General features: G+C 44.6%; 1 protein-coding gene across 5 annotated transcripts in view; it reads left to right on the top strand.

The window, feature by feature from the left end:
• The first annotated feature begins 315 nt into the window (after positions 1–315).
• Positions 316–26661, top strand: part of LOC115208099 (rho GTPase-activating protein 44) — a 101667-nt gene continuing 75321 nt past the window's right edge. For 4 of the 5 annotated variants that reach the window (XR_003881095.1, XM_029775900.1, XM_029775889.1 and 1 more), the window contains exon 1: positions 316–721. Coding sequence is in view for 4 of the 5 variants with exons in the window: in XM_029775900.1 (XP_029631760.1) it covers positions 669–721 (53 nt within the window). In the remaining variant the exon portion in view is untranslated. The remainder of the gene's footprint in view (positions 722–26661) is intronic. The other variant, XM_029775918.1, reaches the window with a different exon arrangement.

The following is a 26661-nucleotide window of genomic DNA, read 5'->3' as shown; positions in this document are numbered from 1 at the left end:
ACAAGAATGTTACATTACAAGTTTGACACAAACAGCCATGTCAATAGGACACTTGTTGTCAGGCCTTTACTGTTACATGTTGGCCATTGATTTTTGCCCCCCTTGATGTACATTTAACATTTAAGTCATTTAGCAGACGCTCTTATCCAGAGCGACTTACAAATTGGTGCATTCACCTTATGATATCCAGTGGAACAACCAAACATTGGAAAAGTTGGCCCTGTGACATTTATCATAACCTACCGACCCATGTCCTATCTACAACATAACTTTAAGCATGTCATTTATTGATAATTTAATTGGAAACATTATTAATTCCCTTGGTCATCCATAATAATTGATGCTGAGTTGGATGTTGGAACAGTTCACGATTTACTACACTACCCACAGTGCTTTGCCGCGTAGCATGTCATGACACTGTCACTCTCTGCTGCCCATAGCGGCGAATTGATCCAGCATCTCTGCACTGGGTGTATAGGGCGAATGGATACGGGAAAATGCAGTGAAAATATGTAATTCAGCGCATTTTCAATGTTTTAACAATTGCGATGAGGGAAAGAAAGTATGAGAGGGTGGATTTTCTCTTGTGCCGCTGCGGAGTACGGGCCATTATTTTGAGAGAAATGCGGAGTCTTTTTCCCCATAGGTGTTAACGCAGAAAATACAAGATGAAGAAGCAATTCAATCGAATGCGACAGCTCGCCAACCAAACGGTGGGCAGGTAAGCAAAACGGGAAACCGGGTTACAGCCTCCTTTTCCATACCTTGTTATGCATGTGAGAGTGAGTGAGAGTTTGCAGGAAACGTAGCGTAGCCTGCAAATCTGCTTGAGCAGCGCTTGGTCCCATTCCAATGGGAAGGGAATAGGTAACGGGACCAAGCAGATAGTATTCATAATCATATAGGGATTATTGTCATACAGAATCACCGCAACGAATTGATATAGCCAACAGGGATAATGCATAGGATGCATTTATTTCACATTGCCGGTGGTCTCCTTTTGCGTAATGGCCATTTGGAATACCGCAGAGCGTGTAGGCGCATTGCCCTTCTCCCAGCCCACTGGATATAATAATATTTATATCCTCAGTTCAGCAGCGTCACAATATATAGGGTCATTATTGGGCAGAGGAGGAAGGGGGGGGGGGGGGGCATGTAAATTGGGGCTAAACGCTGTAATTTCATATCAGGGGTAAAATGATGCCTGTCACCCACCTTCTGAAGGCTAGGTACTGCTGATGCGGACAGATGTCTCTGCGACACGAGGGGGAATGGGAAAATTCGCAATGCTTTCAATACGCAGTTATCTGAGCTGTGGTTCCTGTCAGAAATTAGAAACATTGCAGGTGCAGCATCATGATCGTCTCCTATGCCCCCGGAAAGGTCGTTTAGCACTGCATCAGGTACCTTCAATCCTATGGATGTAGCCTGTGTCATATTCCTCCACAATACACATAGTTTACCTAGCAACTACACTCTGCCCCACTCAATTAGCAAAGGAGTTCTGGAGTCACAGGAATGTGTTTATTATCACCTATGGTAAAGCTTTTTAATTTGGGAATTATTCATATTGATATGCCGTTCAGCCATCACTCATTTATTTTTACATTTTAGGCATTTAGCAGACACTCTTATCCAGAGCAACTTACAGTAGTGAATGCATACATTTCATTTCTGTGCTGGCCCCCGTGGGAATCGAACCCATAACCCTGGCGTTGCAAACACCATGCTCTACCAACTGAGCTACAGGGAAGGCTGTTTATGTACATATTCGTATTCATTCCTTTACACTTGTGTGTACAAGGTAGTTGTTGTGGAATTGGTAGATTACTTGTTAGATATTACTGCATGGTCGGAACTAGAAGCACAAGCATTTTGCTACACTTGCATTAACACCTTCTAACCATGTGTATGTGACAAATACATTTGATTTGAACAACAGATGTCCTTATTACTCCCATGCTGGGATACCTGTAATCAAACCAAATCAAATGTCAGGTGCATCATGTTGTTTATCCACCTGTAATATCAGGTACATCATGTTGTTTATCCACCTGTAATATCAGGTACATAATGTTGTTTATCCACCTGTAATATCAGGTACATCATGTTGTTTATCCACCTGTAATATCAGGTACATAATGTTGTTTATCCACCTGTAATGTCAGGTACATCATGTTGTTTATCCACCTGTAATATCAGGTACATAATGTTGTTTATCCACCTGTAATATCAGGTACATCATGTTGTTTATCCACCTGTAATATCAGGTACATAATGTTGTTTATCCACCTGTAATGTCAGGTACATCATGTTGTTTATCCACCTGTAATATCAGGTACATAATGTTGTTTATCCACCTGTAATATCAGGTACATCATGTTGTTTATCCACCTGTAATATCAGGTACATCATGTTGTTTATCCACCTGTAATATCAGGTACATAATGTTGTTTATCCACCTGTAATATCAGGTACATCATGTTGTTTATCCACCTGTAATATCAGGTACATCATGTTGTTTATCCACCTGTAATGTCAGGTACATCATGTTGTTTATCCACCTGTAATATCAGGTACATCATGTTGTTTAATATCAGGTACACCCCCCCCCCCCCCCCCCCACACACAGACACACACAGACAGCCTAGTATTACAGGAATATGTTACATTTGACCTTTAACATCTCTGCTATGTGTTTATCACTCCTCCCATTGCCTTATCTCTCTCTTCCCTCTCTCACCTGTCTCCCGCTCTCTCGCATCTCTCTCTCTATCCTTCTCCCACTCTCTCTCTCTCTATATATATCTCCCTCCCTCCCTCCCTCTCATTCTCCCACTCTCTCTCTTTATTTCTCTCTCCCCCGCTCTCAGCCCCCGCTCTCTCTCTCTCTCTCTTGCCCTGTTTTCTTCCCCTCCTCCTGGGAGAGCAGAGCAGAGCAGAGCAGCTTGTCTTGCAGAAGGCATCGCATCAATCGGGCCAGAAGGCGCTCTTCCCTGCTCCTCCTCTCCTCATCGCCTCCTCCTCCTCCTCCTCTTCATCCTCCTCCCAGCTCCATGCTGGTCCTTACTGGGGGATTATAACACAGGGTAGTGGTCATCATATCACGTCCTATGCTGTTCAGCACGCCACTAAGGGGGTAGCCTACATTACCTTACAGACGCTGTTGTTATCACCCCCTGCTCGGTGGCCAGCATTAGTGCAGTATCTGAAAAGATGTCAGTCACCTACATACTGCTGGGTCCTAGCTGACCTTGTCTCTTCAGTGTTCATCATTTAGTGTGTGTGTGTGTGTGTATGATTGTGTTTTAAATCTCCCTATCTGTGTGTAGGTGTGTGAGTGTGTGGGTGTGTGGGTGTGTTTGTGCATATTGGCATGTTTTGAATCTGCACATCTGTGTGTGTGTGTTGATGTGTGTGTACTAGTCTAGTATTCTCTTCACAGTGTACTGCTGTTCAGAGGGAGGCTGGGCAGGGAGTGGTGGCAGCAACCTGCTGTGTCTCTCTCTGTTCTGTCTGCAGCACCACAGTCATAATGAGCTACAACATGTTTCCTAAACAGCCCAGTGGTCTGGTCATTAATAATACTACAGGACGAGGGCTGAATGTCAAACACAACACTTGGCCCCTAAGCCCTTTATTGAGTGGCCACTTGCTCTTGTGTTCGATAGTGATCACTCCAGTCTAACCTCTATGGGCTACCTACTCAACAGCCAGTGTAATCCCGTGGCGCGATATTCAAATACCTTAGAAATGCTATTACTTCAATTTCTCAAACATATGACTATTTTACACCATTTTAAAGACAAGACTCTCGTTAATCTAACCACACTGTCCGATTTCAAAAAGGCTTTACAACGAAAGCAAAACATTAGATTATGTCAGCAGAGTACCCAGACAGAAATAATCAGACACCCATTTTTCAAGCTAGCATATAATGTCACATAAACCCAAACCACAGCTAAATGCAGCACTAACCTTTGATGATCTTCATCAGATGACACACCTAGGACATTATGTTATACAATACATGCATGTTTTGTTCAATCAAGTTCATATTTATATCAAAAACCAGCTTTTTACATTAGCATGTGACTAGCATGTGACTAGCATTCCCACCGAACACTTCCGGTGAATTTACTAAATTACTCACGATAAACGTTCACAAAAAACATAACAATTATTTTAAGAATTATAGATACAGAACTCCTATATGCACTCGCTATGTCCGATTTTAAAATAGCTTTTCGGTGAAAGCACATTTTGCAATATTCTAAGTAGATAGCCCGGCATCACAGGGCTAGCTATTTAGACACCCACCAAGTTTAGCCCTCACCAAAGTCAGATTTACTATAAGAAAAATGTTATTACCTTTGCTGTTCTTCGTCAGAATGCACTCCCAGGACTTCTATTTCAATAACAAATGTTGGTTTGGTCCCAAATAATCCGGGCGCGTTTTGTTCGTGCGTTCAAGACACTATCCGAAGGGTAAATAAGGGTGACGCGCCCGACACGTTTCGTGACAAAAAAATTCTAAATGTTCCATTACCGTACTTCGAAGCATGTCAACCGCTGTTTAAAATCCATTTTTATGCCATTTTTCTCGTAAAAAAGCGATAATATTCCGACCGGGAGTGGTTGTTTTCGTTCAAAGAGAGAGAAAGTAAACATGGTGTCAGCTCGGGCACGCGCGCCCCAGTCTCATTGTTCTCAGATCGACCACTTACAAAATGCGCTAATGTTTTTCAGCCAGGGCCTGCAAAGCCACCATTCAGCTTTTTCCCGGTTTCTGAGAGCCTATGGGAGCGTTAGAAAATGTCACGTCATGCCAGAGATCCCCTGTTTTGGTTAGAGATGATCAAGAAGGCCATGAAATGGTCAGAGAGAGCGCTTCATGTTTGGAATCTTCTCAAGTTTTGGCCTGCCAAATGAGTTCTGTTAAACTCACAGACACCATTCAAACAGTTTTAGAAACTTTAGGGTGTTTTCTATCCAAACCAAACAATTATATGCATATTCTAGTTACTAGGCAGGAGTAGTAACCAGATTAAATCGGGTACGTTTTTTATCCGGCCGTGCAAATACTGCCCCCTAGCCCCAACAGGCTAACAGTGTTTTGACCAAAATGAGCATTGAGACAATGTGCATACAATGTCCCAACTGTCACTTATCAATATTCCAAAATTCGCGAGCATTGTCTCCCACGACCTGTCTTGTAGCATGACTCACTTGCTATGAAGCACGGGTACTGGGGACCTGCAGCAGACACAGACACATACTCCCATTGACAGTGAAAACAAAATTACATCTCTCTAACGTTACTCCTGCACAAAATATGCACAGGTATATCGGTCACCAGTGATTCCATCAGCTGGTTTTAGCTTGTTGTAGCATGCCTGCTGCTAGCTAGCTTCACTGTTAAACACAGGGATGTAATGTTAGCTAGCTCGCAACGAATGTTGGGCACTGCACTGTTAAACATAGGGATCTAATGTTAGCTAGCTAGCTAAGAATGTTGGGCACTGCACTGTTAAACATAGGGATCTAATGTTAGCTAGCTAGCTAAGAATGTTGGGCACTGCACTGTTAAACATAGGGATGTAATGTTAGCTAGCTAGCTAAGGATGTTGGGCACTGCACTGATAAACAGCATGTAGCTTATCACTTATTTAGGATAGTTTGACAGCTTTCTGATGAAGTTGTAGATATGTTCCCAGCAGTCAGTCCGTGCTTCAGCATATTTCCAAAGCACCAATCGCTAAGTTGTAACGTTGGGGCAGCAGCAGCTGACTCAATACTGTTCTGATTCGGGGTAGAACAGGCAGTTGCTGCATCATTAAAACATGTTCCTTGTGATAAAAAAAAATTACTACAGTAGCTAGCTAACTAGCTAACTTGTAAAATCACACGACTAAGACCTCGAAATTAAACTTCAAAATGAATTACAGATTCCTTGATATATCTTGATTTATTCTGACATTTTTTGAGGGTGATGTAGTAGGGACTGTTGTTGCTAGGTAACATGATAAGATTCATCGGAAGAAGTTGCTGCCAAGGGCACTGAGTTGGCATAGGATGCCCAGTCAATAAAGAAGCTTCCGAAGGGCACAGTGGAGCCCTCAATGACTCGACAACTAGCCTTTGAGATTGACTCGATTGACTTGTGAACGCGTATATCGAGTGATCAAGGGCTCGAAGTGCTCAAAGTGTTCAGTTTGAGATTCAGCCAAGGTCTATAGGCCAGGTGACAGAGGGAAGACTCTGGTACTGTCTACAGGACAAGGTCTATAGTCCAGGTGACAGAGGGAAGACTCTGGTACTGTCTACAGGACAAGGTCTATAGGCCAGGTGACAGAGGGAAGACTCTGGTACTGTCTACAGGACAAGGTCTATAGGCCAGGTGACAGAGGGAAGACTCTGACTGGCACTCCTGCCTGGGAGTTTAAGGTGTGGGACATAGGTGGGACATACATGAGGGACAGGGGTTTACATGCAGGGATGGAACAGGGAGGGACAGGGATGGAATAGGGGTCAGAAAGGGATGGAACAGGGAGGAACAGGGGTCAGACAGGGAAAGCACAGGGAGGAGACAGGGAAGGGACTGCCAGCGGTGAGGGTAGTGTCCTACCGATTTTTGGATCATCACTTGATCACTTGATCATCTTTGTTAGTGTCCTATTGAGTGGAGGTCTCTGGTAGTAGTGTCCTATTGAGTGGAGAGAGGGGGAGAGCAGAGGTCAAAGTGCTGTCACACTGTCACACGCTCTCTAGTCCTCTATTGACACTCCACGTTTCTCACTCTATCGCCTAATGATTTCTGAGTGGGATTAGGAGACACACTCCTAAACTTAATTTAGACTAGGACCAGGTACTATAATAAGAATCATATGGGGGGGTGCTTATATTTGTCCTGTTGGACCTCCCGAGTGGCACAGCGGTGTAAGGCACTGCATCGCAGTGCTTGAGGTGTCACTACAGACCTGGGTTAGATCCCAGGCTGTGTCGCAGCGGACCTCAACCAGGAGACCCAATTGGCCCAGCGTTGTCCAGGTTAGGGGAGGGTTTGGCCGGCTGGGATGTCCTTGTCCATTGCGCTCTAGCGACTCCTTGTGGCAGGCCTGGCGCATGCATGCTGACTTCGGTCGCCAGTTGTACTGTGTTTCCTCCGACACATTGGTGTGGCTGGCTTCCGGGTTAAGCGGGCAGTGTGTCAAGAAGCAGTGCTGCTTGGCAGGGTCGTGTTTGGAGGACGCATGGCTCTTGACCTTCGCCTCTCCCGAGTCCGTACGGGAGTTGCAGTGATGGGACAAGACTGTAACTACCAATTGGATATTGTGGGTAAAAAGTAAAAATATATATGTGTCCTGTTACACACAAGTCTGAAATGGAAATGTGTTTTTTTGCATATAAGGAGAGGGGGAGGAGGAGGAGGAGGAGAGGGAGGAAGGTCCACCCTCAGTAGTGGGGGAGGGGGCTAGTCCATGTGTGCTGTGTCAGCATTTCTCTAGATCACTGGAGCAGGCCTGTCCTATGCTGACTGGCTGGCTTTCTGGCTGGCTGACTGGCTGACTGGGTGACTGGCTGCCTGGCTGGTTGGCTGGTTGGTTGGCTGACTGACTGGCTGGCTGACTGCCTGGTTGCTTTGCTGACTGGCTGGCTGACTGGGTGACTGGCTTGCTGGCTGTCTGTCTGGCTGGTTGGTTGGTTGGTTGGCTGACTGGCTGGTTGGCTGACTGGCTGGCTGACTGGCTGGTTGCTTTGCTGACTGGCTGGCTGACTGACTGACTGACTGACTGACTGGCTGGTTGGTTGGCTGGTTGGCTGACTGACTGACTGACTGGTTGGTTGGCTGGTTGGCTGACTGACTGGTTGGTTGGCTGGTTGGCTGACTGACTGGTTGCTTTGCTGACTGGCTGGCTGACTTGCTGGTTGCTTGGTTGGCTGGTTGGCTGACTGACTGGTTGGTTGGCTGGTTGGCTGATTGACTGACTGACTGGCTGGTTGGCTGACTGGCTGGCTGACTGGCTGGTTGCTTTGCTGACTGGCTAACTGACTGGCTGGTTGGTGTGACACTTTGTTGGGGCCCCGAGTGGTGCAGCGTTCTAAGGCACTGCATTTCATTGCAAGAGGCGTCACTTCAGTCAATGGTTCGAATCCAGGCTGAATCACATCCGGCCGTGATTGGGAGTCCCATAGGGCGGAGCACAATTGGCCCAGTGTCGTCAGGGTTTGGCCGGGGTAGGCCGTCATTGTAAATAAGAATTTGTTCTTAAATGACTCTCCTAGTTAAATAAAGGTTAAATAATATAAAAATAAACATGTGACCAGATGACTCACTGGCTGGACAAGGTATGCATTCTCTGCAGTAGGTCTCTATAGGAGGATGTGTATGGTCTCTATAGGAGGATGTGTATGTTCTGCCATGGTCTCTATAGGGGGATGTGTATGTTCTGCCATGGTCTCTATAGGAGGATGTGTATGTTCTGCCATGGTCTCTATAGGGGGATGTGTATGTTCTGCCATGGTCTCTATAGGAGGATGTGTATGTTCTGCCATGGTCTCTATAGGAGGATGTGTATGTTCTGCCATGGTCTCTATAGGAGGATGTGTATGGTCTCTATAGGGGGATGTGTATGTTCTGCCATGGTCTCTATAGGAGGATGTGTATGTTCTGCCATGGTCTCTATAGGAGGATGTGTATGTTCTGCCATGGTCTCTATAGGAGGATGTGTATGTTCTGCCATGGTCTCTATAGGAGGATGTGTATGTTCTGCCATGGTCTCTATAGGAGGATGTGTATGTTCTGCCATGGTCTCTATAGGAGGATGTGTATGGTCTCTATAGGGGGATGTGTATGTTCTGCCATGGTCTCTATAGGAGGATGTGTATGTTCTACCATGGTCTCTATAGGAGGATGTGTATGTTCTGCCATGGTCTCTATAGGAGGATGTGTATGTTCTGCCATGGTCTCTATAGGAGGATGTGTATGTTCTGCCATGGTCTCTATAGGAGGATGTGTATGTTCTGCCATGGGCTCTATAGGAGGATGTGTATGTTCTGCCGTGGTCTCTATAGGAGAATGTGTATGGTCTCTATAGGAGGATGTGTATGTTCTGCCATGGGCTCTATAGGAGGATGTGTATGTTCTGCCGTGGTCTCTATAGGAGGATGTGTATGTTCTGCCATGGTCTCTATAGGAGGATGTGTATGGTCTCTATAGGAGGATGTGTATGTTCTGCCATGGGCTCTATAGGAGGATGTGTATGTTCTGCCATGGTCTCTATAGGAGGATGTGTATGTTCCGCCATGGTCTCTATAGGAGGATGTGTATGTTCTGCCATGGTCTCTATAGGAGGATGTGTATGTTCTGCCGTGGTCTCTATAGGAGGATGTGTATGTTCTGCCATGGTCTCTATAGGAGGATGTGTATGTTCTGCCATGGTCTCTATAGGAGGATGTGTATGTTCTGCCATGGTCTCTATAGGAGGATGTGTATGTTCTGCCATGGTCTCTATAGGAGGATGTGTATGTTCTGCAATGGTCTCTATAGGAGGATATGTATGTTCTGCCATGGTCTCTATAGGAGGATGTGTATGTTCCGCCATGGTCTCTATAGGAGGATGTGTATGTTGTGCCATGGTCTCTATAGGGGGATGTGTATGTTCTGCCATGGTCTCTATAGGAGGATGTGTATGTTCTGCCATGGTCTCTATAGGAGGATGTGTATGTTCTGCCATGGTCTCTATAGGAGGATGTGTATGTTCTGCCATGGTCTCTATAGGAGGATGTGTATGTTCTGCCATGGGCTCTATAGGAGGATGTGTATGGTCTCTATAGGGGGATGTGTATGTTCTGCCATGGTCTCTATAGGAGGATGTGTATGTTCTACCATGGTCTCTATAGGAGGATGTGTATGTTCTGCCATGGTCTCTATAGGAGGATGTGTATGTTCTGCCATGGTCTCTATAGGAGGATGTGTATGTTCTGCCATGGTCTCTATAGGAGGATGTGTATGTTCTGCCATGGGCTCTATAGGAGGATGTGTATGTTCTGCCGTGGTCTCTATAGGAGGATGTGTATGGTCTCTATAGGAGGATGTGTATGTTCTGCCATGGGCTCTATAGGAGGATGTGTATGTTCTGCCGTGGTCTCTATAGGAGGATGTGTATGTTCTGCCATGGTCTCTATAGGAGGATGTGTATGGTCTCTATAGGAGGATGTGTATGTTCTGCCATGGGCTCTATAGGAGGATGTGTATGTTCTGCCATGGTCTCTAAAGGAGGATGTGTATTTTCCGCCATGGTCTCTATAGGAGGATGTGTATGTTCTGCCATGGTCTCTATAGGAGGATGTGTATGTTCTGCCGTGGTCTCTATAGGAGGATGTGTATGTTCTGCCATGGTCTCTATAGGAGGATGTGTATGTTCTGCCGTGGTCTCTATAGGAGGATGTGTATGTTCTGCCATGGTCTCTATAGGAGGATGTGTATGTTCTGCCATGGTCTCTATAGGAGGATGTGTATGTTCTGCAATGGTCTCTATAGGAGGATATGTATGTTCTGCCATGGTCTCTATAGGAGGATGTGTATGTTCCGCCATGGTCTCTATAGGAGGATGTGTATGTTGTGCCATGGTCTCTATAGGGGGATGTGTATGTTCTGCCATGGTCTCTATAGGAGGATGTGTATGTTCTGCCATGGTCTCTATAGGAGGATGTGTATGTTCTGCCATGGTCTCTATAGGAGGATGTGTATGTTCTGCCATGGTCTCTATAGGAGGATGTGTATGTTCTGCCATGGTCTCTATAGGAGGATGTGTATGTTCTGCCATGGTCTCTATAGGAGGATGTGTATGTTCTCCCATGGTCTCTATAGGAGGATGTGTATGTTCTGCCATGGTCTCTATAGGAGGATGTGTATGGTCTCTATAGGAGGATGTGTATGTTCTGCCATGGTCTCTATAGGAGGATGTGTATGTTCTGCCATGGTCTCTATAGAGGGATGTGTATGTTCTGCCATGGTCTCTATAGGAGGATGTGTATGTTCTGCCATGGTCTCTATAGGAGGATGTGTATGGTCTCTATAGGAGGATGTGTATGTTCTGCCATGGTCTCTATAGGAGGATGTGTATGTTCTGCCATGGTCTCTATAGGAGGATGTGTATGTTCTGCCATGCATATTTGTAGAGAAGGAGAGGCAAGCAGTTCAGCTCAGTGAAATGGATTGTTTCCAGGCAACGGCTACTGTAAGCTCAAACTGTTCTGTAAGTATAGTGATGCTTCTACCACAGGAGGTTGGTGGCACCTTAATCGGGGAGGACGGTCTTGTGGTAATGGCTGGAGCGGCATGAGTGGAAAGGTATCAAATCCATTTGTTCCGTTCCAGCCATTAGTATGAGCCTTCCTCCCCTCAGCAGCCTCCACTGGCTTCTACCTATATGTCTTGTTGGAATTAGTGGTCTTCTGTGGGAATATGTGTCGGTTTGATCATGGCTTTAACCAGATAGTTCTATTGGTCTGTTGTCTTCACGTACAGGTCCAGTTGTTTTTTCACTGCTGATCGTTGATCATTTACCATCTAAATGTTTTTTCTTGCTATTCATATCCTTGACTGATATACTGCAGGCTACAGATCTCATGGGAAAAATATGAATTTGTTCCGTCTCACTCTCCATCCTTCAATCTTCTCAATTCCCCATCTCTCTGCTTGTCTTATCTGGGTCTAGGACAGTCTTTTAAAAGATACCATGATATAAACCCAAGCAGTATCCTTCATTCTGCCGTCTGTAGCTATAGTAGTAGTAGTAGTAGTAGTAGTAGTAGTAGTAGTAGTAGTAGTAGTAGTAGTAGTAGTAGTAGTAGTAGCGGTAGTATGGTATGTTGACATTAGCCTCTGTCTATAGATGATTGAGCTATTTATATTTCAGTTTCATGATCTACTCCTGTATATTATTGAACACCTCATGTCCTGGTAATATAGAGTGGTGGAGGAAACTGGCGTCGATGGCTATGCTGTTATCACAGGAATCTTGCTGCATGCTCATCAAGGGCACAATCCCACCTCTCTCTCTCCCTCTCTCTCTCTCTCTCTCTCTCTCTCTCTCTCTCTCGCTCTCTCTCGCTGTCTCTCTCCTCTCTCTCTCCCCCTCTCCTCTCTCTCTCTCTCTCTCTCTCTCTCTCTCTCTCTCTCCTCTCTCTCCCCCACACACATACACGCACACACACACACACACACGCACACTTCAATGCCGCACCAATCACTGACACTCTACTCCCAGATAATGGTGGTGATTGTGTGGTAATAGGTTTCCTTCCCAGTCCCTAACGGGACGGCTGCCTCTCAGCTCCTCTCTGCTCCAGTGCAATTATGAGTGAATAGAGATATTGCAGCCTCTCTCTCCACTCCTCTCCTCCCTCCCTTTTCGTTCTGACCTACTCAGGGCGTAACCTCCTACAGCTGAGCTGGCACGCTGGCCTCTTCATGACGTCTCAGAGACCGCAGGCAGTAGTCCACAGGGAGAGAAATAGATTGACTGTGATGACAGAGTGGAGGAGAAGAGAGAGATCCAGACTGACTGGCATAACACCCCAGTGTGTGGGTGTGTGCCCATGTATGCACTTTGAGTGAGTCCCACTGGGCAAAAACTGGTTGAATCAATGTTGTTTCCTCATCATTTCAACAACAAAAATTCAATGTGATGACGTTGAATCAAAAAGTCATCAACATAAGGGGATTTCAATGACATGGTGAAATGTTTTGTTGATTTCACGTTGAATTCACATTCTTTGACAACTCAACCAAATGTAAATGAAAACTAGACGTTGAGCTGACGTCTGTGCCCATTGGGCTGTTAACTTTAGCTGCTGCTATGTTGCTGATAAAGATACCAATGACATTCTCACAACCAGCCACAGCACCATAGAGATCTACAGTATATCAATGTCTTTAATATCCAGTATGGCTGATGGTTTTCTGTATCCAGTATGGCTGATGGTCTACTGTATCCAGTATGGCTGATGGTCTACTATATCCAGTATGGCTGATGGTCTACTATATCCAGTATGGCTGATGGTCTACAATTTCCAGTATGGCTGATGGTCTACTATATCCAGTATAGTAGACCATCAGCCATACTGGATATAGTAGCCCATCAGCCATACCGGAAATAGTAGACCATCAGCCATACTGGATATAGTAGACCATCAGATGGTCTACTATATCCAGTATGGCTGATGGTCTACTGTATCCAGTATGGCTGATGGTCTACTATATCCAGTATGGCTGATGGTCTACTATATCCAGTATGGCTGATGGTCTACTATATCCAGTATGGCTGATGATCTACTATTTCCAGTATGGGTGATGGTCTACAATATCCAGTATGGCTGATGGTCTACTGTATCCAGTATGGCTGATGGTCTACTATATCCAGTATGGCTGATGGTCTACTATTTCCGGAATGGCTGATGGGCTACTATATCCAGTATGGCTGATGGTCTACTATATCCAGTATGGCTGATGGTCTACTATTTCCGGAATGGCTGATGGGCTACTATATCCAGTATGGCTGATGGTCTACTATATCCAGTATGGCCGATGGTCTACTATATCCAGTATGGCCGATGGTCTACTATATCCAGTATGGCTGATGGTCTACTATATCCAGTATGGCTGATCAATCAATCATTCAATCAATCAATCAAATGTATTTATAAAGCCCTTTTAACATCAGCCAATGTCACAAAGTGCAATACAGAAACCCAGCCTAAAACCGTAAACAGCAAGCAATGTAGATGCACAGTGGCTAGGAAAAACTCCCTAGAAAGGCCAGAACTTAGGAAGAAACCCAGGCTCTGAGGGGTGGCCAGTTCTCTTCTGGCTGTGCCGGGTAGAGATTATAACAGGATATGGCCAAGATGTTCAAACGTTCATAGATGACCAGCAGGGTCAAATAATAATAATCACAGTGGTTGTAGGCACCTCAGGTCAGCACCTCAGGAGCAGGTCAGCACCTCAGGAGCAAATGTCAGTTGGCTTTTCATAGCCCAGCATTCAGTGTTCGAGACAGCAGGAGCGGTAGAGAGAGAGAGTGACGAAAACGTCAGGTCCGGGACAAGGTACTGTAGCACGTCCGGTGAACAGGTCAGGGTTCCATAGCCGCAGGCAGAACCGTTGAAACTGGAGCAGCAGCATGACCAGGTGGACTGGGGACGACAAGGAGTCATCAGGCCAGGTAGTTCTGAGGCTTGGTCCCACGGCTCATGTCCTCTGGGAGGGGAGGGGGAGAGAGAATTAGAGGGAGCATACTTAAATTCACACAGGACACCGGATAAGAGAGGAAAATTACACCAGATATAACAGACAGGCCCTAGCCCCCCGACACAAACTATTGCAGCATAGATACTGGAGGCTGAGACATGAGGGGTCGGGAGACACTGTGGCCCCATCCGACGATACCCCTGGACAGGGCCAACCAGGCAGGATATAACCCCACCCACTTTGCCAAAGTACAGCCCCCACACCACTAGAGGGATATGCGCAAACCACCAACTTACTACCCTGAGACAAGGCTGAGTATAACCCACGAAGATCTCCTCCACCGCACAAGCCCGAGGGGGCGCCAACCCGGACAGGAAGATCACGTCAGTGACTCAACCCACTCAAGTGACGCACCCCTCCTAGGGACGGCATGGAAGAGCGCTAGTAAGCCAGTGACTCAGCCCCCGTAATAGATTCAGAGGCAGATAATCCCAGTGGAGAGAGGGGAACCGACCAGGCAGAAACAGCAAGGGTGGTTCGTCGCTCCAGTGCCTTCCCGTTCATCTTCACACCCCTGGGCCAGACTACACTCAATCATAGGACCTACTGAAGAGATGAGTCTTCAATAAAGACTTAAAGGTCACGACTGAGTCTGCGTCTCTCACATGGATAGGCAGACCATTCCATAAAAATAGAGTTCTATAGGAGAAAGCCCTGCCTCCAGCTGTTTGCTTAGCAATTCTAGGGACAATAAGGAGGCCTGCGTCTTGTGACCCGTAGCATACGTGTAGGTATGTACGGCAGGACCAAATCAGAGAGATAGGTAGGAGGAAGCCCATGTAATGCTTTGTAGCTTAGCAGTAAAACCTTGAAATCAGCCCTAGCCTTAACAGGAAGCCAGTGTAGAGAGGCTAGCACTGGAGTCATTTGATCAAATGTTTTGGTTCTAGTCAACTGTTTATTTTTGGTGTTTTATCCGGGTAGCCGGAGAATAGAGCATTGCACTAGTCTAATCTAGAAGTGACAAAAGCATGGATTAGCTTTTCTGCATAATTCTTTTCAAAAAGTTTCTGATTTTTGCAATGTTACGAAGATGGAAAAAAGCTGTCCTTGAAATAGTCTCGATATGTTAGTCAAAAGAGAGATCAGGATCCAGAGTAATACAGAGGTCCTTCACAGTTTTATTTGAGACGACTGTACAACCATCAAGATTAATGTCAGATCCAACAGAAGATCTCTTTGTTTCTTGGGACCTAGAACTAGCATCTCTGTTTTGTCCGAGTTTAAAAGTAAAACATTTCCCGCCATCCACTTCCTTATGCTTGAAACACAGGCTTCCAGGGAGGGCAATTTTGGGGCTTCTGTCACGACTTCCACCGAAGGTGGCTCCTCTCCCTGTTCGGGCGGCGCTCGGCGGTCGTCGTCGCCGGTCTACTAGCTGCCACCGATCCCTTTTCCTTTTCGTTTGGTTTTGTCTGTCTTGTGTTTCACCTGTGTAGAGTTTAGGTTCATTAGTGGGGTATTTAATCTCGCCCTACCAGTGTGGTTTCGTGCGGGATTGTTTGTGTACCTGTCGTTGGTTTGGGTGCGTTTTAGTTTGTTCGTTTAGACTGGTGTATTTTTCTGGACTGTGTTCCGGATCATTTAGTGGGCTGCTGTATTTGCTCCTGTGCCTGTGCTAAATATGGACTCTTGAATAAACGCCTTCTCTACATTATTTACTCTCCTGCGCCTGACTTCACACCCACCTCTCCTAGGGAGCTTTGACAGCTTCACCATGTTTCACCGAAATGTACAGCTGTGTATTGTCCGCATAGCAGTGAAAGTTAACATTATGTTTCCGAATGACATCACCAAGAGGTAAAATATGTAGTTAAAACAATAGTGGTCTTAAAACGGATCCTTGAAGAACACAGAAACATCCACAGAGAGAAACTGATATCTTTCCTACAGATAAGATCTAAACCAGGCCAGAACTTGTCTGTGTAGACCAATTAGGGTTTCCAATATCTCCAAAAGAATGTGGTGATCGATGGTGTCAAAAGCAGCACTAAGGTCTAGGAGCACGAGGACAGATGAGAGCCTTGGTCTGACGCCATTAAAAGGTAATTTACCACCTTCACGAGTGTATGGTCTGCTGTATTCAGTATGGCTGATAGTCTACTGTATCCAGTATGGCTGATGGTCTACTGTATCCGGTATGGCTGATGGTCTACTGTATCCGGTATGGCTGATGGTCTACTGTATCCGGTATGGCTGATGGTCTACTGTATCCGGTATGGCTGATGGTCTACTGTATCTGGTATGGCTGATGGTCTACTATATCCAGTATGGCAGATTGTCTACTGTACCCGGTATGGCTGATGGTCTACTGTATCCGGTATGGCTGATGGTCTACTATATCCAGTATGGCTGATGGTCTACTGTATCCGGTATGGCTGATGGTCTACTATATTTGGCCTGATATCTACTATATCAGGCCAAATATCCCTTAGCAGTAATGATATGTTTATGATCACTTTCATTTGTCCCAGACACTGGAGGTTGGTGGCACCTTAACTGGGGAGGATGGGCTCGTGGTAATGGCTGGAGTGGAATCAGTGGAATAGCTTCAGATACATCGAACACATTTCCATGGGTTTGATGCCATTCCATTCCAAACCACAAATTTGAACTCTTAAGTATATAATGAATGTGTGTAAACATACCATAAAAATTACAATAATTTCAATTGGCAGAGTAAACATTCATATATATTTAAGAATTACTCATTTTTGCAAATATCATATCAAAATAATCTAGTACAGTACAGAGCAGAGCAGGGGCAGAGCAGAGCAGAGCAAGGGCAGAGCAGGGGCAGAGCAGAGCAGAGCGAGGGCAGAGCAGGGGCAGAGCAGAGCAGAGCAAGGGCAGAGCAGGGGCAGAGCAGAGCAGAGCGAGGGCAGAGCAGGGGCAGAGCAGAGCAGAGCGAGGGCAGAGCAGGGGCAGAGCAGAGCAGAGCGAGGGCAGAGCAGGGGCAGAGCAGAGCGAGGGCAGAGCAGGGGCAGAGCAGAGCAGAGCGAGGGCAGAGCAGGGGCAGAGCAGAGCAGAGCGAGGGCAGAGCAGGGGCAGAGCAGAGCAGAGCAAGGGCAGAGCAGGGGCAGAGCAGAGCAGAGCAGGGGCAGAGCAGAGCAGAGCGAGGGCAGAGCAGGGGCAGAGCAGAGCAGAGCGAGGGCAGAGCAGGGGCAGAGCAGAGCAGAGCGAGGGCAGAGCAGGGGCAGAGCAGAGCAGAGCGAGGGCAGAGCAGGGGCAGAGCAGAGCAGAGCGAGGGCAGAGCAGGGGCAGAGCAGAGCAGAGCGAGGGCAGAGCAGGGGCAGAGCAGAGCAGAGCGAGGGCAGAGCAGGGGCAGAGCAGAGCAGAGCGAGGGCAGAGCAGGGGCAGAGCAGAGCAGAGCGAGGGCAGAGCAGGGGCAGAGCAGAGCAGGGGCAGAGCAGAGCGAGGGCAGAGCAGGGGCAGAGCAGAGCAGGGGCAGAGCAGAGCAGAGCAAGGGCAGAGCAGGGGCAGAGGAGGGGCAGAGGAGGGGCAGGGCAGGGCAGGGCACGGCAGGGCAGGGCAGGGCAGGGCAGAGCAGAGCAGAGCAGGGGCAGGGCAGAGCAGAGCAGAGCAGGGGCAGAGCAGAGCCGAGCAAGGGCAGAGCAGGGGCAGAGCAGGGGCAGGGCAGAGGCAGAGCAGGTTCAGGGCAGGAAAGAGCAGGGCAGGGCAGGAGCAGAGCAGGAAAAAGCAGGGGCAGGGCAGAGCAAGAGCAGAGCAGGGGCAGGGCAGGTCAAGGCAAGGCAAGGCAAGGCAGAGCAGAGCAGAGCAGGGGCAGAGCAGGAGCAGAGCAGGGGCAGGGCAGGCCAAGGCAAGGCAAGGCAGAGCAGAGCAGGGCAGGACAGGGCAGAGCGGGGGCAGAACAGAGTAGGGGCAGAGCTGGGGCAGGGGCAGAGCAGAGCAGGGTCAGGGCAGGAAAGAGCAGGGGCAGGGCAGAGCAGGAGCAGAGCAGGGCAGAGCAGAGCAGGGCAGGGCAGGGGCCTGGATGGTTACAATGAGGCTTTGTGAATGAGTGCTCTCTCTTTTTGGACTGATCGAAAGAGGGATGATGTAATGGTGGACATTATGACTGGTTGGGGGAAGGGCCAGGCTGGTTGGGGGCCGTCCCTCCCCATCGTTATCACTCTGATTTCTTCAACAGAGAAAGCCTCGTTTGGAACTGCGACTCACTGCCAGTTTACTCTGAGTGAAGTACTGTCTCTATAAAACCAGTTTACTCTGAGTGAAGTACTGTATCTATAAAACCAGTTTACTCTGAGTGAAGTACTGTATCTATAAAGCCAGTTTACTCTGAGTGAAGTACTGTCTCTATAAAGCCAGTTTACTCTGAGTGAAGTACTGTATCTATAAAGCCAGTTTACTCTGAGTGAAGTACTGTCTCTATAAAGCCAGTTTACTCTGAGTGAAGTACTGTATCTATAAAGCCAGTTTACTCTGAGTGAAGTACTGTATCTATAAAGCCAGTTTACTCTGAGTGAAGTACTGTCTCTATAAAGCCAGTTTACTCTGAGTGAAGTACTGTATCTATAAAACCAGTTTACTCTGAGTGAAGTACTGTATCTATAAAACCAGTTTACTCTGAGTGAAGTACTGTATCTATAAAGCCAGTTTACTCTGAGTGAAGTACTGTCTCTATAAAACCAGTTTACTCTGAGTGAAGTACTGTATCTATAAAGCCAGTTTACTCTGAGTGAAGTACTGTCTCTATAAAGCCAGTTTACTCTGAGTGATGTACTGTCTCTATAAAGCCAGTTTACTCTGAGTGAAGTACTGTCTCTATAAAGCCAGTTTACTCTGAGTGATGTACTGTATCTATAAAGCCAGTTTACTCTGAGTGAAGTACTGTCTCTATAAAGCCAGTTTACTCTGAGTGATGTACTGTATCTATAAAGCCAGTTTACTCTGAGTGAAGTACTGTATCTATAAAGCCAGTTTACTCTGAGTGAAGTACTGTCTCTATAAAGCCAGTTTACTCTGAGTGAAGTACTGTATCTATAAAGCCAGTTTACTCTGAGTGAAGTACTGTATCTATAAAGCCAGTTTACTCTGAGTGAAGTACTGTATCTATAAAGCCAGTTTACTCTGAGTGAAGTACTGTAAAGCCAGTTTACTCTAAGGAGAGTACTGTACATGAAAGTTAAAGGGAAAATGATGGTATGATTATGAACGTAAAAGGTGGATCTAGTGAGAGGCGACCATATCATGGGGACATTTCTTAACTGGGGACAAGTCTGTCCTTTCTCGACTCCTTCATCCTCCTCTCCTCCTGACCCAGAAACCGATAAGTGGTCGAGTGGTCAAGGAGAGTGTCAGTTCGTTAGTTGGAAAATGGAGGAGTGTGCTCTCCTCCTCAGTGACCTACTTCAGCAGAGGATGAACAAGAGTATGCGGCTAGCGTCCGCCACACCTCCTTTTAATCAGCTGTTTTCTCGGAGAAAAGCATGCACACGTTTACAAACAATACACTACTTATCATTGTATCTGTAAAAAGTCTTGCACAACCAGCTAAATTAGTGTTTATCACTTTACACATTTATTTCGGGATTCCACCTGGTAAACGTAATTTTCCTGACGATGCGCGATTGGAGAAGGAGAGTAACTTCACGGTGAACGGTATTACCGGAAGTGCATTCTAGGGGCGTTATAAAAAATGAAATAAAATAAAATGTAGGCAACAGGGATCTTGACCCAGGAGGGTTTCGAATGTCTCTTGTCTGGGTACCAGTCTTTTAGCTAACATTCCACTCCTTACCATTCCATGTCATTGCCAAAGAGACAGCATATTTTCCATGACAGCATGTGGAGCCTCCAAAATGTAAATAGAATTATAGCAGTCAAAAACAAACATTTAGCTGTTAGCTAGGCAAGTTGTTGTATTTTGAGGCTTAAAAACAAAGCAAAGAGGTTTTGTGGTTGGAAATGCAGTATGTATTTTAGTTTGAGAATTGAGAGGTGAGCTAGCAACTTTTGACAGAATGGTCTGGACAAACGGAAAACGGTTGCTTAGCAACCAGATACCAATGTGTTCTGTGGAGAGAAGAAAGTGAGAGTTCCAATATTTCAACTCCTCTGTTCTCGTGCTCATTAATTCTATAATTATACTTATAGTTATACTCAACTTAAAGTTATAAGCAGTGACATAGCACACACATGTCACTGCTTATATAAATATTTTTTAAACGGTATTTAAAATCATAGTCGGTATTTGGAAATACCCCGGTATACAGTAAACAGTATATCTCCCAAGCCTACTACTCTCCTTCTCTCCTCTCTCTCTCTTTTCCCCCCAGGATGAGGCAGCATGGTCTCATTTGTTTAGACCACACATTCTCTTTCAATCTCATTCCCATGGACTTGCTGCTGTTATTTAAACTGGGTTTGACCGTTCAGTTGGTCGGTTACCAAGCATGGCATCAGGGTCACCTTGTCTGCTGCACATGATCTCAGCTCCTCAGGAAGTGACCTCAGGGCCTTACGGAGCCTCCCTCCCTCTCTACCAACACACTCCCTCTCCACTGCCTACCATTGAGGAATGACAAACTCTCCTGTCTCCTCCACTACAGCACATGTACCTGGTTTGTTGACGTCTCGTTATCCACATCTCTCCTCACTGCTGTGTTCTTGTCATGTACAGTAAAGGCTTGTTTTTGCTGTTTCACTGTAAACGAAGAGGAAAATAGCACCGCTCAGATCTCTGACTGTCACTAGGATAAGGATGAAGACAGGAATATGTCTCTTGGTTGCCTACGGGGCAACACTGTTGTGTGTTTTTACACTTCATCATATTCGTACTAACATCCTGCTCATCTCCCTCTCTCTGCCCACGGGTTATTAATAAATAGATGTTTTTGTTGTCACATACACCAGATAGGTGCAGTGCAGACAATGCATTAGATTAGGTCCTGGTGTTAGGCTCTGCTCACTGCCAGACCAGGCATCAATATAGCTAGGCAGTGAGCTTGATATGCTATACCAATCCCCCTGACAGAAACAAAAAGAGAGCCAGACAGGTGGAGGCTGGGGTGCTGGTGGGCTAGCAGAAAGCAGACGAAGCATATCAAGTAACGCATGTTACGGCAACATCATAGTAGCAAGAAACCCAACGTCATAGTTAGCACGCGGCAGCCAGCGGAGGATGAGTATGCAGAAATGGTCAACTTAAATAGACCGCCATGCAGAATGAGGAATCTAATTGGTCAACTTAAATAGACCGCCAGGCAGAGTGATGAATCTAATTGGTCAACTTAAAAAGACAGGTTATTTATCATAGATATATGGTGACAGATGGACAGGTTATTTATCATAGATATATGGTGACAGATGGACAGATTGTTTATCATAGATAAATGATGACAGATGGATAGGTTATTTATCATAGATATATGGTGACAGATGGACAGATAATTGATCATAGATATATGATGACAGATGGACAGGCTTTTTATCATAGATATATGGTGACAGATGGACAGATAATTTATCATAGATATATGATGACAGATAGACAGGCTATTTATCTTAGTATATGGTGACAGATGGACAGGTTATTTATCATAGATATATGATGACAGATGACAGATGGATAGGTTATTTATCATAGATATACTGTATATGGTGACAGATGGACAGGTTATTTATCATAGATATACTGTATATGGTGACAGATGGACAGGTTATTTATCATAGATATATGGTGACAGATGGACAGGCTTTTTATCATAGATATATGGTGACAGATGGACAGATCATTTATCATAGATATATGATGACAGATAGACAGATAGATAGACAGATAGACAGATAGACAGGCTATTTATCTTAGATATACTGTATATGGTCACAGATGGACAGGTTATTTATCATAGATATATGATGATAGATGGACAGGTTATTTATCATAGATATACAGTGAGGGAAAAAAGTATTTGATCCCCTGCTGATTTTGTATGTTTGCCCACTGACAAAGAAATGATCAGTCTATAATTTTAATGGTAGGTTTATTTGAACAGTGAGAGACAGAATAACAACAAAAAAATCCAGAAAAACGCATGTCAAAAATGTTATCAAATGATTTGCATTTTAATGAGGGAAATAAGTATTTGACCCCCTCTCTATCAGAAAGATTTCTGTCTCCCAGGTGTCTTTTATACAGGTAACGAGCTGAGATTAGGAGCACACTCTTAAAGGGTTATAGATATACTGTATATTTTATCATAGATATACTGTATATGATGACAGATGGACAAGTTATTTATCATAGATATGATGACAGATGGACAGATAATTTATCATAGATATACTGTATATGATGACAGATGGACAAGTTATTTATCATAGATATGATGACAGATGGACAGATAATTTATCGTAGATATATGATGACAGATGGACAGGTTATTTATCATAGATATATGGTGACAGATGGACAGGTTGTTTATCATAGATATATGGTGACAAATGGACAGATTATTTATCATAGATATATGGTGACAGATGGACAGGTTGTTTATCATAGATATATGATGATAGATGGATAGGTTATTTATTGTAGATATATGGTGACAGATGGACAGGTTATTTATCATAGATATATGGTGACAGATGGACAGGTTATTTATCATAGATATATGGTGACAGATGGACAGGTTATTTATCGTAGATATATGGTGACAGATGGACAGGTTATTTATCATAGATATATGGTGACAGATGGACAGGTTATTTATCGTAGATATATGGTGACAGATAATTTATCATAGATTTATGGTGACAGATGTTGTCTTGAAAATATTCAGTCAATAATATTTCTCAAATACCAGAGCCTGTGAGTTCAAATAGACTTTTACAAAGTAACAAGAGCCGAGTTAGTTCATGAAACAACTGTCTTTCCAATCTCATCTTTTATACTAGTTTAAAGTGCACACACCTCCTGTAGCTCCTCCCCTTATGTTAATGATCACATCTTGTTGGCCTCGCGCCACTACTGTTTCCCACCCTGAGTTCCTTCCTTGGGGTGTGCTTTCTCACACCCCATGCAGATCATAAAACACTTTGGAAATTGCTGGACAGTTTGGTGAAAGAATAGTAGGGCCCCTTCTAGTCCAATGTCTCCAGTACACTCAGTATTGTGAAGTTTTTCAGCACCCACCGAACCATAGTCATACATGCCTTCATTATATTGATTGTGACATTTCCTTTCCAGGCATCTGGATTACAACATGTGTCTACTTCTTTTATATATGGGCCTTTCTCATACTATACACGTGTGATTATAGGTTCCTTTAAAGCGTTTAATGATTCTGTTTCATTACATCATTATTTCACAAAATGCTACTAAAAATCACTATAATTGACAGGTTATTTATCATATATGATGACAAGTGCTCAATATGTTGAGGGACACTAGAACCTAAAAGGGTTCTTTGGCTGTCCCAATAGGAGAACCCTTTGAAGAACCCTTGTTGGTTCCAGGTAGAACCCTTTTGCTTCCAAGTAGAACCTTTTTGGGTTCTATGTAGAACCTTTTCCACAGAAGGTGCAACATGGACCCCAGAATGGTTATACCTGGAACTAAAAAGGGTTCTTCTATGGAAACAGCTGAAGAACTCTTTTGAAATCCTTTTTTTCTACGAGTATATTGGATACTAAGGTCAGATCAGATAGTTTTTCCAACCCAAATGGCACTCTATCCCCTATAAAGTGCACTACTTTTTACCAGATTCCTGGTCAAAAGTAGTGCACTACAAAGGGAATAGGGTGCCATTTGGACAGAGACAGGGTTTCATGTGGATTATCTAGCATGAATGAAGTTATTAGAGATAACTGACTGCTTGTCTTTGTGTTACTGACTGAGCCATGCTGCAGGCTCTCTCTCTCTCTCTCTCTCTCATTCTTCCTCTATTATCTCTCTCTCTCTCTCTCTCTCTCTCTCTCTCTCTCTCTCTCCCTCCCTCTGGATGATTGTGTGTGTGCTCGCTCTTCACACAGTTATTCTTCACAGTTTAACCAACCTGTGACATAGTTAGCTGGACAACTACAGAAAGTGTGTTGCCATGGCAGAACTCTGGGGGAAATGGGGGATACTCAGAGGCATCCCTAGGATGAAAACGGCTGTGTGTGTTAGAGGTCGACCGATTAATCGGAATGGACGATTAATTAGGGCCGATTTCAAGTTTTCATAGCAATCGGTAATCGGTATTTTTGGCCACCGATTTGCCGATTATTATTATTATTTTTTTTTAAACCTTTATTTAACTAGGCAAGTCAGTTAAAGAACACATTCTTATTTTCAATGACGGCCTAGGAACGGTGGGTTAACTGCCTTGTTCAGGGGCAGAACGACAGATTTGTACCTTGTCAGCTTGGGGATGCAACCTTACGTTAACTAGCCCAACGCTCTAACCACCTGCTTTACGTTGCCAAGGTAAGTTGCTAGCTAGCATTAAACTTATCTTATAAAAAAACAATCAATCAATCATAAACACTAGTTAACTACACATGGTTGATGATATTACTAGTTTATCTAGCCTGTCCTGCTTTGCATATAATCGATGTGGTGCGCATTCGCGAAAAAGGACTGTCTTTGCTCCGACGTGTACCTAACCATAAACATCAATGTCTTTCTTAAAATCAATACACAAGTATATATTTTTAAACCTGCATATTTAGTTAATATATGCTGCAGACTGTTCTAGTGCCCGCGCCAATTCGTTGATATATGTTTTATTTTTATTTATTTAATTTAATTTGTATTTCACCCTTATTTAACCAGGTAGGCAAGTTGAGAACAAGTTCTCATTTACAACTGCGACCTGGCTAAGATAAAGCAAAGCATTTCGACACATATAACAACACAGAGTTACACATGGAGTAAAACAAACATACAGTCAATAATACAGTAGAAAAATAAGTCTATATACAATGTGAGAAAATGAGGTGAGATAAGGGAGGTAAAGGCAATAAATAGGCCATGGTGGCGAAGTAAATACAATATAGCAATTAAACACTGGAATGGTAGATTTGACAGTAGATGAGTGTGCAAAGTAGAAATACTGGGGTGCAAAGGAGCAAAATAAATAAATAAATACAGTAGAGGAAGAGGTAGTTGTTTGGGATATTTATAGATGGGCTATGTACAGGTGCAGTGATCTGTGAGCTGCTCTGACAGCTGGGGCTTAAAGCTAGTGAGGGAGATAAGTGTTTCCAGTTTCAGAGATTTCTGTAGTTCGTTCCAGTCATTGGCAGCAGAGAACTGGAAGGAGAGGCGGCCAAAATATGTTATGTTGAATATGTTGAAGAGGGTGGGGTAAGCTGCATCCCTGTCTCACCCCACGGCCCTGTGGGAAGAAATGTGTGTGTTTTTTGCCTATTTTAACCGCACACTTGTTGTTTGTGTACATGGATTTTATAATGTCGTATGTTTTACCCCCAACACCACTTTCCATCAATTTGTATAGCAGACCCTCATGCCAAATTGAGTTGAAGGCTTTTTTGAAATCAACAAAGCATGAGATGACTTTGCCTTTGTTTTGGTTTGTTTGTTTGTCAATTAGGGTGTGCAGGGTGAATACATGGTCTGTTGTACGGTAATTTGGTAAAAAGCCAATTTGACATTTGCTCAGTACATTGTTTTCACTGAGGAAATGTACGAGTCTGCTGTTAATGATAATGTAGAGGATTTTCCCAAGGTTGCTGTTGACGCATATCCCACGGTAGTTATTGGGGTTGAATTTGTCTCCACTTTTGTGGATTGGGGTGATCAGTCCTTGGTTCCAAATATTGGGGAAGATGCCAGAGCTAAGGATGATGTTAGAGAGTTTTAGTATAGCCAATTGGAATTTGTTGTCTGTATATTTGATCATTTCATTGAGAATACCATCAACACCACATGCCTTTTTGGGTTAGAGGGTTTTTATTTTGTCCTGTAGCTCATTCAAGGTAATTGAAGAATCCAGTGTGTTCTGGTAGTCTTTAATAGTTGATTCTAAGATTTGTATTTGATCATGTATATGTTTTTGTTCATCTAGAATCATCTAGAACAATGAAAGACTGGGGTGGACTAGTGGGGACAAGGCAAGACTGCCATCTCTGGACCTCAGCAAGTCCAGTACAGTCATATGAATGGTCTCCTGGTGGCTTGTGTGTGTGTGTGTGTGTGTGTGTGTGTGTGTGTGTGTGTGTGTGTGTGTGTGTGTGTGTGTGTGTGTGTGTGTGTGTGTGTGTGTGCGTGCGTGACATCTGGCCAGACAGTTGGCTGTGCACCAACCAAGCCAATATGTTCACCACCACTGTGGATGATATTTTATTCACCTTTGATTATGTTCTTATTCATTATT

The sequence above is a fragment of the Salmo trutta genome, chromosome 1, assembly GCF_901001165.1.
Source record: "Salmo trutta chromosome 1, fSalTru1.1, whole genome shotgun sequence".
NCBI classification, from domain to species: Eukaryota; Metazoa; Chordata; class Actinopteri; order Salmoniformes; family Salmonidae; genus Salmo; species Salmo trutta.
Note: the sequence above shows the minus strand (reverse complement) of the source record. Positions and strands in the feature narration are given on the sequence as shown.